Below are 12,222 nucleotides of genomic sequence, written 5' to 3' on the forward strand. Positions count from 1 at the left end.
ATCATCTGAAAATTATGCGATATCACGTGATTAGATAGCGACAGCTCGATAAACCAGTTGTGACCAGAAAATTAAAAGGAAATGAAGGCGAGATTTAAAAAATAAAAAAAAGATTATAAAAAGAGATAATGAGGGTTAAATTCTGGATTTTTGTTTTAGGTGTAACAAGTTGGAATATGAAAAAAGAAATTGCATTGACCTTTCCAAAGAAAAAAGACAATAGAGGAAGAAGCGGCTGAGTGAAAATGAGTGGCCTGATACATTTGCGTGCTAATACAACGGCCACGCTTGGCTGTGACAATCTCTTCACTGTGACATCTTCATTTCCGTATAATTGAATTAACCGCGGACGCCCTCAGGTGCAACATTCAGCAGGGCATTAAAGCCATTAAAATATTCAATATACGCAATTAATTGCAATCTGGCTCACTCCTCATCTGTTGTTTTATCTGCACAAAATGAACATGTGTTCAATACTCCTGTCACCATAGACTTGCTACATTAGGCCAACGTAAGCACAATTTCCTCTACCTTTGGCTCTCTAGGCTCACCATTACAATTATGTGCAGACTGATTTGTAAACACAACATGACCAATATGAAATAAACAGAGGCTCAAAATGGAATAACATGATTTGATTTCATCATCTCAGACTGACTCCAGGGTGCCACAAAGCTCCGAAACAATTTTCAGCACATCACTTTTATCTCAGCTGACCTGCCAAATCAATAAAGTGTATCAATAACAGAGCACCGTATTTATGAATCAATACATTTCACCTCCAGTACTTGTCCAGAGGGACTCAAGTGTACATACAAGGGTGTGTGCACTAATGCACACCCTGACATACTACGAGGAGCAGAATCTGATTAATTCCACTCCATTCTATCTCTCTCCCACCAATAAAAAAAATAAAATGTTTTAATTTAGCTCTGAGCTGCGGCTGAGCTATTATCTTCCATCATTAAAACACAACGTGTTTCTGTTTTTATATCTTAAGATAAATAGTGGTGACTTGAGATACAAGTTTAATTTACCATAACTAACTACGCTTTTAACTTACAACACTTGAATCTCAAATGATCATACTCATTAAAATGTATGGAAATTAAATTAATCAGTTTCAGGCATACCCAATTTTATAAGATTTTATTTTAGAAAAACAAGTAGTACCAACATACTAAAATACAATGTAAAGTGTTAAATAGTCTGTGCTCCTTGGCCACTGGTAGGTAGTATAATAGTCATGCAGCCACGAAGAAGAAGAGTGTGTTCAAATATCAGTTCAAGCCTGACAACTCCGCCAAGCGTTATGCATTATGTGTTAGCACTAAGCTAATTACTCTAAGGTAAAGTTGTCATTTAAAAAAAGTAAATGCACATGTAATTTTCTTTTCTTCTTTTTAGGTGAACTGAGAGTGCCTTTTAGAAGCTTGAAGTTTCTTTTTTGAAGAATTGTTTTCTATTTTGTGGAGTTTAACTCACTGCCACCAGACAGCGCTCAGATATCAAATTTTTACTCTCAATTTAAAGCAAAAAAAAAAAAAAAAGACTGAAAGACCGATCATGTTTGGAAAAACTCCTAAATTGGGTCACTCATATCTCAAGGCATTTTCATATAATTAGATTTTTTAAATATATATGCCAGTTTTTTGGGCATGTCTTTCATGTTGAAATACTTGAAGTCCTATATTAAAAAGCTGATTTAAAATTTTAGCCCATAATAGTTAATAAAACTGCACAAATTTAATGGCAGTACAACATAAATGTAATCTGAACAAAGTTTCTAAAACCTGAAGTTTTAAATGATGAACTGCCAAAAATGTAAATACTCATATCAGTCAAATTAATAGATTTTCAAAATAAAATGTGGTGGTGTACTGTATGTATTTACTGAACAAATAATATGAAAATGACCCCACCACTGTATAAGAAACCACTCCAGAATTTTGATGCATTTCTTATGCTGATCATTAGCATGTACAGGAGTACATAATGAGCTTCCCATTGATTCTTAATTGTTGCAAACATGTTATTGTGTCACTGGGGTGTTTACAAAGTGCTTCTGGCTGAGCCCACAACAACACCAGCGTTTCCCAGCCAGATGTTTTAGCACATCTGCAAACCGTGACTCTTCTCCTCCCACGCACGCCTACATATTTGCCCCGGGCTCAACCAAATCAATATATCATTAGCCAGGCTCCACTCAGCCTCCGCTTTGCTTTTCCTTACATTTCGCACATTGTATCCCCCCTTCAGCTCGACTCTCATCTTCGCCCCTTTGGCCTCCTCGCTCTGTCTGTCCTTTGAGTATTTCTCAGAACCCAATGTTGATGTGCTGCAAAGTGTGAAAGGGAAACTAAAAACGGGAAGGTTAAGGGTTGTGCGTGTGTGTGTGTGTGTGTGCTGGGGAGATGTGTGCCACATGGAGAGGGCAGGCACTGCAGGGACGTAGCAAGGAGAGAGCAAAGAAAGGAGGCGTGAGGGGGATGGGAGCCTGTCTGGCTGAAATGAATGTGTAATTGCTTGTGGAGCGAGTGATAGCGGAGATCGGCACGTCAGCAGCAACCTTTGGATGAAGTTGAGCCTGATACCTTGTGAAGGGCTGTCGGTGTCACAGCACGAGGTCAGCAGGTAGCGGCACCACACCCATCTTCTCGTGTCGGGGTTCTGGATCATACGCCCGCTGTCCTTTTACACATGTGGGCCGCCAGCGCTGCATAGACACCAGAAACATGACATGGTTTTCAAATTAATTGTTACACTAAGTACCACATTAAAAAAATATTTAGCTCTCCAAGTGTTATCATAATTACCAACATCAATAGCATTTACTGTAGTAGTAGAAGACTGTGCAAGTAAATTGTTCATCTACTCGGACGTGCCAGTCACCATTAACTCCAAAAGAAAAAGAACGAACACCAACAAAGAAAAAAGCGAGCTGATATGTTATAAGAGTAAAATGACTTCTGTTGCTCTGCACTTGTGACTTGTGCAATGACAACAAATGTGATTTCCATTTCCATCTTGCAACGCTCCCGCCTCTGGTCCTTTTCAGGAACACTCGAACATTCCGCGCATATTCAGAAGTGTCTGTGTGTGGTGCTCTGTGCACACCACACACAATTCGACCAAAATTGTTAAATGCCCCATTTTAAAAAAGTTTTTTTCATGTGTGAGGTCTGTCAAAGAGCTTTTAAAATGTCCAAAATCCTGATGTTTGTGCCAGGCCTTATTTGTATCTTTAAATACATGATTATTTTGCCATCAAAATCCCTTTTGCAGTCTTGATTTTGTTGTTTTGTGGCTTGAAGTGTGACAAATACAAAATATATAATTCTTCTGCTTGACATATTTCCTCAACCAAAAATATCGTTTTCTCCACTTTTTGGCCAGAAACCGATGTCATACCCTTATTCTACTACTAATCGCTATAGAATGAAAATGCTGGAACATTTTTTTCTCTTTCTGATGAAAGAGTCTTCTCTTTCTTTTGGTAGGTCCGGTCATTAGGTTTTTACAGAACACAATATTGTGTGGGCCTTGAAAACATCAGTCAAACGGCGAGCCGACAATAAGGGAGACAATATTAGTACAATCTCGCTGCTCCAGTTTTTCATATAGTCCATCACCCTCGTGTTCCTATTTTATCCCACCCAGAATAACACATTAGTAGCAGGGGTGAGGAAAAGGCTAATTAAGATGGGGACTTTGAGCTGTCAAATGTAACCAGCATTCTCCAACAGCAAAAATAAAAAGACAAATGAAATTGTCACGCTTTGCAGCCGGACTCTTATTTCATTTTGCTCAGGTTCATTCGTCCCAATCTGCAATTCGGCATCACGCCGGGGGCAGAGATTGATGTGTGTTGCTCACAGGCCGCATGTGGGATTGAAGCGGAGAAGCATCAGATCCCACCTCGCGTAGCAGAAAAGAAAAAAAACGGGGGGATTGGCAACACTAGGGAGGGTGCAGATGGAGAAGTCACCTTGAGGGAGGAGAACACAGCAACTCTATCTTATAGCTCTCCGGTTCGTGTATGTGTTCACAAATAACTGCTCTCAACGGTTTGGAATCCATCAATATGATATTCTTGTGAAAGATATAAATGTATTGACAAAAAAGGAAGCACAAACAAAATTTCAATATAACTGCAAGTGGCTTTTTAAAAATTGGCATAATAAAAAGCTCAACTTGGCTTGGCTGAGTTAAAGGCGCTATTGAGAGATATTTGAATGAAAGTCGCCAAGAACAAATACATAATACCAATGAATGCGGGGTAATTAGATGCCGTTAAAGAAAAAATAACATCCTGGTTCTAAACTTTGCATTAATGTATTTAGAGACCCTTGAGCATGTTGACACTAAATAGCAGCGTCATCTACTGGTCACGTACAAACACTGTAGCCTTGGCTTGAAAGAGACATTTTGGTTTCAGTTGCCTGCCTTTGACTTTTTTCTGATGTCTTTGGCAAGGGAAAAAACTCATTTATAGAGTATATTATACTTCATTTTCCATAGTATGTTATTGGTTTTTAAAGTGCCCTGAACATTAAGTTCCTTTTATTTATTTATTTTTTACTTTAAGGACCTGAGTCACCAGTCTGAAGAGAAGGGGGCCCTGGCAGATGGCTGGCATTGGACCCTACTGAGTTGCATAGCTTCTGTCGCCCCCTAGGCTGGAATTATGCATTACAACAACAGTTACAGATGTGTCATTGATATCACGTATGTCAAGGTCAAAAGAAAACAAATACACTTAACACTGAGAGCCACAAAAAAGGAAGTGAGGATAGCATACTGTATATCTAGGACTATTTCACTGAACAATGTCAAATATCTATTTGCAGAATAATAGCAATTAGAATACAGGATTTATTTTTACCTAGTTAATGTGAGTTTTGCTCCTGAATCTCAACATACAGTGTTGGCACATCATAACCTTGGCAGCAAGATGAATTCTTGCGGTATTTGTGAGTTCACAAACTCTGGAGAATACGTCTTGTATCGCTCCCGCTGTTACGTTTGCAGCCGACCTTTTTTCCAGACAAATGGACGCGGCAATTAATTGTGTTCTTGCAGAATTACTCACCATTTCCTTGTTGAATTTTAACATATTTACCTGGTAAAGATGTTCATGCTTTACCTCCCCACTCCCTAAGACGAGACGGAAGACGACATTTTCATCCGTTGTGTTGGTAGGTCAAAACAAACGTGCAAGATGCCGCATCGTCCAATCAGCTCAAAGTATTGTACAGCAAATCCCTCCTTTCCCAAACAGATCTGCCGAGTGAAGTCCCAGATTGATAACGTGAAAAACTCCCTCGAGTGAATCACAATTATCAATCTGGTTTGCGAGATTAGTTCATGCAGCATGTAGGATTTTTTTCTTCTTCCAGTTTACGCATATTTTAGGTGAAAAAAAAGTTTTATTTTGATGTTGCAAGAGCACTATAATCTTCAAATTTGGAATTACTTTTGAAAAACAAAGAGTAATTTAAAATGATACACTTCCGAAGTGTATAATTTCCATGTATAATTTCCAAAACCACAGAGTCCCGCAGGCTGCAGACCCCTGACTTTAGATGACTACCAATGACCTAAAACATGTTGTAACGTCATCAACAACTTCAACCAATTACGCAGTAAGTACGTTACAAACATCTGACATTTCCTGAATTTAGAGTTTACAAATGATCCTCAAAAGCATCTAGATGTGTAAAATAATTGTCCAAAAATAATCTATATTATGTATTTTTCTATGCTTCTGCCAAATGTGATGTACGTAAATTAGTCAATTCCCATGCACATTTTTTTGGACCCGCACCTGGTCTGGCTCCTTGTCCGGATGGATGCTATGTAGTTGTAATATCACTATCTACCGCTAGATGGCAGGCATGGCTCATAAATGTAGGTGTTTTTTTGCTGTTCAGCAGTTTTATGCTGCATTTTTAGACAGGGTGGGAATCCTAGTATGTAGTTATTTTGTTGATTGTGTCAAATTGTTTGTTGTTGGGTTAATAGTGGATCTTTTATAGATGCATTGAGAAATGTATTTTGACAAATGAAATACATATATTTAGAGCACTTATTTTGTACATATGCTTGTATTCTGTCCATATCTAAAATAGCCTTTTTATTTTTATTGGTCATACATCTGGTTAGGAAGTCCTATATAACTCCCCAGTAGCACTGATGAAAATGTGTGCCCCCCACCAGCCTTTAAGTTGCCCATCACTGATGTAGTGGGTAATGTGTCTGAAAATCTAAATTCAAAATAGGCTAAAGATTAAATTGTTTTAATGTGTTAGTGTAGTATGTAATGTGTGTAAAATGTCAACAATTCATTGAATTATATGAGACATTATCAAACAAATCTTTTAAAGAAGATTTGAGTATAAGTTTATTGTAATAAATAATAAACTTGTGACTCTTCAAAACTGTGAACATGCACCAATTTCAAAAAAAATTGATTTTCGTTGAGGTTTTCAAACTTTCATAACCAAAAAGTATAATGCTGTTTTGTTTGCTTTCAGTGTTTGTGTGGTTTATGACAATAATGAAAACAAACATACATAAATACATACATACATTTGCTTTCCCGTCGACCGGGTTTTGTTTTTTGGTGGTCTTCAGGCGGTCTAAAAGCGTTATTTTACCCACCTCAGCTCCATGTTGGATTGATTTGACTGTGGTGTACCTAAAGTTATGGCCGGTGGCTAGCAAAAAAAGAAAAAAACAACTTCCACCCGAAGGGGCCTGGCTCAGAGTGTCGTGTAAGGACAATACAGTGAGATTTTTTATTTAGTCATCGTAAGACTATAGTCACACGTGGTTATAGTCGCAACGTTGTTATTATCTTAACAAAAAAAAGAATTACATTAACGCAGATATTCCATTGTTAGTCGTCTCGTTCCCGGCTAACATTAGCCGACGCTAACTTCCGGTGCGCGCTGCCCGGCAACGGAAGCCGACAGTCCTTTCGACGGCACACTTCCTCGTCCGAAGCTAAACTACATTTCAAGTAAAATGTACACTTGTTGCGTGCTGGGTTGTTCAAATAGCCGTTCTTCTGATAGCAAACTGAAATTCTACAGAATACCAACGGAATATCGAACGTTTCAAGCCAACCGGCGGCGTTTGTGGCTCAAAGTGCTCCAGCAAGTCAATGGCAGCGCGGAGGAGCTCAAAGAAAATGCTCGCATTTGTGGCGCCCATTTCATATCAGGTAAAGCTGAACTTTTTAGGTTTATTTTTGGCGACTTTGGTGCTCGTTTGTCGCCCAAAATGTCGCGGAAGATGTTTACAGAATGCACGTGTGTTTGCAGGACAAGCGTCCATGGATGAAGACAATCCCGACTTTGTGCCTTCAGTGTTTACAAAAGTGAAGAGCAGCCTACACGCCGAGAACCAAAGTAGAAGGCAAGAACTTTCACTTCTTCAACAACTTTTTGCGTTTTGGCTTTTTGTACACGTTGACCGAATGTAAGCTTGTTGACGTTGCATCTGCAACGTTTGGCCTCTTTATGCTGTTCTATAAACACAAGCTAGCTTGTTACGGCATTACAGATGCGTTATTGTGGACATTCTCATAAAATTCCAATGTAGCCTCTCTTAAGCACACATTGCTTAGCTGGTTGTTTTAACAATTTATTTTTATTTTTTTAAGGCAACACTCGCACATGTATTGTAGTAAGATGAAAGCAATGATGTAACACTGATATCAATGCATCTCCACAAATAGATTTATGAAATATTATTAGAAGCTGGCAGCATGGTGAGTGGTGACACATTGGCTAGCATGTTTGATTCACAACTCAAGGTTCAGGGATAACATCCTCTCATTTCATCCCCATGCTTCCTTGGGGTTTTCTTTGCGTTTTCCGGCTCCTTCCTACTTTCTAAAACATGCTAGTTAAATTCAGTGGCGAAATAAAATCAGTGGTTGTCAATTTTATTGACCCACGTTAAACACGAATGTAGTAGGCTCAAGTATCCATAAAAAAACATGCAAGGGGTTTATTCCTAAAGAGTATATTTCATGTCATTGAAAGCCATTCTAACTTTATAAACTATTTTAACATTACTACTGTGCTGCTTATAGAAAAGAAAATACTCAATGATTCAGTTAAAATTTATTTTGTATATAAGTAAAATTATTTAACTTAAATGCTACAAAAACAGTTCATAAGATTAAATTTAAATGTATTTTTGCTGTACTTAAAAGTTAAATAAGTGAGATAAGATAAGATTTATCAATTGTATAAATACAGTACATTTTCTAAATCTGAAAAATGTTTCCACCAGTAATGTGACCTATAACATGTGCATTTCAGTAAAAAAACAACAACAACAACAAAACAAATTCAGACAGGGGTGTGTAGACTTCTTTTGACAGCTTTTTAGCCTTTCTCGTTGAGGAATTCTCCAGCTCACCTGTGACTCAAATTCAGATATGCTGTGTAGAAAATAGATGTTCGATGCTGCTTTTTAGTACATTGCACTGTTGACCAACCTTTTGTTTCAGCATTCACGGTTCACGCTCACTTCATGTGGCTATTGCATTTTCTGTCGTCATTGTGTTTCGGCATTTCTACCTGCCATCAGTTGCAAATTTGCCGATTAACCTGAACCAAAATTCGTCTTTACAATATTTTCAAAGGGTTGGCAGAAAACGTAGAAAATGCCACTGGCGTCACAGCAAAAACAAAGAGCACAACAGCGAGTCCGAGGAAGCGCCGATCGAAGATGAGGAGCCTGAAGTTCAGCAGCCCTCCGTGGAAACTACTGAAAGCCAACCTTCACAAGACGTACAGACCACAGCATGTGCAAGGGTACAATGTCCAAATTACTCTGGTACTTTAAGAAACAAGTGGTCCGACTTACAATATGAACCGTCATTTGGCCAATTTGTTGTTGCTTTTTGCATTGACTTGCATTGCACAAACTTAAAATACAAGCGCATTAAATGCACACTAGGCAAGGCAACTTAATTTCTATTGCACATTTCATACACAAGGTGCAACACCCGAAACTATTAACAAACACAAAAGCTAACAACATTCAAAGGCAAAACAAAGGGAACAAAAGTAGCTTATTAAAATTACTAAAAGAACATACATTAACAACATTTAAAGGAATTTACAAACAAAAGATTTAAAAGCAAAGGAAATACAAAGTAGCTTTCTGCAATTACTAAAAGAGCGTATTATGAAATTTAGTTTAAAAATGCTTGAAAGACATTAAATCAAAGGTATGGTGAGAAACGCTTTAACATGGCCTTGGAAGTATTTACACTCGGGCCTTACTTCACTTCTGTTAGCACTTTATTCCATTTTTATGCAGCATAACTTAACAACTAAATGCCGCTTCACCGTGATTGCTTTGAAACCCGGGCTCCACGATTTGACCTGAATTGGCCGACCTCAGCGCCCTAGTGCATTTATATAATATTTATATAATAAACCACAGTTTGGAAAGCAGTGAACAAATCATTACAAAACAGGTTTCATGCTGTTAAGTCATTCACTGCCAATGATCTCTCAAATGATGTTGATCTCATATCTGAAACGGGGCACTGATGTCATCAACTGGTGGTGTATCAGTAAATTTGCTTCCAAGTTTAAAATTTGCTGTTGAGTAGCATCAGATGCTCCCACACCCAACCCCATTGGGGAAAAAATGGCGAATTAACGTCATTCACGGTAAGAGTTTACTACCATATTAAACATAATTTAAGAGAATTGCACATTGTGTATTTATCTTCGCTTTGACTTAAGAGAAAGTCCACTTAGCTTAATGCTAATAAACCAGGCAAAACACCGTAGACATGGTAACGGTTAGCATTGATAGTTGCCGTTTTAGACGCAATGGATATTTGAAAACATTCTTTATCCTCTGTGAATGAATAATGACTAAAAATGACAAATATTACAGTATCTTTCAGAATCACTTGTAGAATTCTTTATTTGGTATATTATTACCTCCTGGTGGCCAACATAGGCACTAGGCATAGAGCATTGAATTGACACACATACGTTAAATTAAGTTATTATTACTCCATCCATTATATTAACTGCTTATCACTGTTTTTTGTTTTGTTTTTTAAAATAAAATACAATATAATAGAGTGCTATTTTTGCTTGTTTAAAAAAATGGGGGTGGGGTGTGCCTGTGAATTTTTAATTAATTTGGATTTTTTGTTTGTTTGTTTGTTTGTTTTGAACATGCAAATGATATACAATCTATATATGGACAAGAAAAATAATAATAATGTGGGAAAGTACAACTTATTGAATCCCAGCCCTTCATAAAATATTAATAATAATTTATCTACCTCACTTTTATATTTCATCTTTTTTTCTTATTTATGTATACATATGTACATACACAGCATGCATGCATATTTTCATACATACATACTGTATATACAGTATGTATATACATATACCTTGTACATGTATACACTTTTACGTTTACCCTCTGAATATCCAAATGAAACCAACCTCTTAAACTTGTCGTCAATAATGTCTTTGGTGTGTTTTGCAGACAGAAGAAGCTTCGACCGAGGAAACCAAGATTGACACTGAAATGAAAGAAATCCCCCCCGCTTCTTTTGAGAAAACTCCGTCACCCGTATTGAAACCGTCAAAAAACAGCCCTGTGGTGCTCCTCAAGCACATCGTGGCTCCAACGGGCGCTTACCTGTGCGAGCTGTGTAATGAAAACTTCTCTGCGGTCGCACAGCTGGTCAAACATAAACTTGAGCACGAAGGACAAAGGTCGCCCATCAGCGGCGACGTCCAGGAGAAGATCCCCGCCGGAGTTTTGGCGGAGCCAGACGAGCCTTCCTTCCCGTGCAACATTTGCGATCGAACGTTCAACGACCGCCATCGCTTGAAGCGCCACAAACTGCTCCACATGAGAGACGTTAGGAAGTGCCAGACATGCGGCGTGCTGTTCTGTCAGCAGCACAGACGCGCGCTGTTGGTGGCGCAGCCTGTCATCACCAGCGAGTGCGACGACGTCTGTTCCGCCAGCGAGTGCGACGACGTTTGTCCTGTCACCGAGTCGGGGTACGTACGAGAGCCGGCGGGCGAGGTTGTGAAGCCGCTGGAAGACTTCCACACTTCCTGGGCTTTCATCCCCCTGCTCGGAAACCCCACTTTTCAAAACGGTGAACCCCAAGCGTCGGCCTCAGACACGGAACCGCAACTTTTGGACGAAATGCCGCCACCGCACCCCACTCTTTCCATTCACTTCCGTCCGAAAGCCAAGCCCTCTGACGTCGGAGCTTCCGAAGCACAAAGAGCGGAGAAATCTGAAGCCTTAAAGAGAGCCCGCCCACATCAATCTCCAAAGCTGCCCCCGGCACTCCGGATGTTTTCTCCACAGTTCCTCACCTCAGCATTTTTCGAGGTTCAAAGAAATTACGGGTATATATTGGGCAAAGGACCGGACGTCCCGATTGAGATTGATGTAAAAATTGAGCCACGGGAAACGGTGCCAGATCTTCCTGCAGACGTGCCAGATAAGGAGCCGGAAGTCAAGGAACCAACTGCTTTTGATCTGCAGATTGTGCTCTAATCAAACTTTCCACCACTCAATTCAGTTTACTGGACTGTCCCTGACAGATGTCACTATCCGTTTCTCGTATTTTAATGCTGCTACTTGTTTAAATTGTGGCTAGTAATTATGTCTTGTTTGTCATCTGCCACTGAATCAAACTGAATCTTAATCAGAGTTTAAATTTGTGTGCAACCTGTTAATTGGGAAAAGGTTCTGTCTGGTTTGGACAAAGGCTGTTTCTTTACCCCTTGGTAATGGCCGCGTTTTACCCAGTTCTAAATAATAAAAAATAAAATTAAAATGTTGACATCTTCCACAATATGGCAACTTTGGTGTTCTTCAATGCATTCCCAATATGGTGTCATTGCAATAATATTGTATTCATACAGTATGAGATTGACAGTTTTCGGTTTGTATTTAACAATTGTTTAATGAAAAATTGTGTAAGCAGTTTTCAATTTGCTAATCAATTAGTTGTCTATTAATAATTATGACAAGTCTTTCCAAATGTACTTTAAAAAAAATAATAATCATTGGCATCTTAAGTCAGTTGAGGTTGTCATTATAAATTGATTTCTCTTGAGTAATCTAACATGGTTGACATAACTTGAAATAAATCCTTGGGGACATTTATAAATAAACATACATTCTGGA

The 12,222-nt window shown here is 38.7% G+C and overlaps 2 protein-coding genes across 4 annotated transcripts in view; one reads left to right on the forward strand and one right to left on the reverse strand.

Moving 5' to 3' along the window:
• LOC147179741 (PDZ domain-containing protein 4-like) overlaps positions 1-5,328 on the reverse strand; it is a 29,335-nt gene extending 24,007 nt beyond the window's left edge. The window contains exons 1-3 of one of the 2 annotated variants that reach the window (XM_086067774.1): positions 5,123-5,328; positions 4,886-5,036; positions 2,595-2,716 (exon numbers count right to left, since the gene is read on the reverse strand). The gene's annotated coding sequence lies outside the window, so the exon portion shown is untranslated. The remainder of the gene's footprint in view (positions 1-2,594; positions 2,717-4,885; positions 5,037-5,122) is intronic. The other variant, XM_086067775.1, reaches the window with a different exon arrangement.
• Positions 5,329-6,800: 1,472 nt separating this feature from the next.
• On the forward strand, positions 6,801-11,887 carry LOC147179742 (uncharacterized). Of its 2 annotated transcripts, XM_086067778.1 has the most exons (5): positions 6,801-7,024; positions 7,098-7,228; positions 7,329-7,422; positions 8,663-8,834; positions 10,549-11,887. In XM_086067778.1, the coding sequence occupies exons 3-5, from the start codon at positions 7,340-7,342 to the stop codon at positions 11,584-11,586; spliced, it is 1,293 nt and encodes a 430-aa protein (XP_085923904.1). In that variant the 5' UTR covers positions 6,801-7,024; positions 7,098-7,228; positions 7,329-7,339; the 3' UTR covers positions 11,587-11,887. The 2 variants fall into 2 exon arrangements, with proteins under 2 accessions (XP_085923904.1, XP_085923903.1); XM_086067777.1 differs by having other exon boundaries at positions 6,802-7,228.
• Positions 11,888-12,222: the final 335 nt, after the last annotated feature.

This window comes from Leptonotus elevatus, chromosome 2 (assembly GCF_054856555.1).
Source record: "Leptonotus elevatus isolate MCC_2025b chromosome 2, RoL_Lele_1.0, whole genome shotgun sequence".
Taxonomy (NCBI): domain Eukaryota; kingdom Metazoa; phylum Chordata; class Actinopteri; order Syngnathiformes; family Syngnathidae; genus Leptonotus; species Leptonotus elevatus.

What these genes read in the sequence shown, in the direction of transcription:
- LOC147179742 (XM_086067777.1), top strand. Translation starts at nt 7,030, where the DNA reads ATGTACACTTGTTGCGTGCTGGGTTGTTCAAATAGCCGTTCTTCTGAT. An exon ending in TGGCGCCCATTTCATATCAG is followed by an intron (nt 7,229 to 7,328) that starts GTAAAGCTGAAC and finishes GTGTGTTTGCAG; the next exon opens with GACAAGCGTCCATGGATGAA. An exon ending in GCCGAGAACCAAAGTAGAAG is followed by an intron (nt 7,423 to 8,662) that starts GCAAGAACTTTC and finishes ATATTTTCAAAG; the next exon opens with GGTTGGCAGAAAACGTAGAA.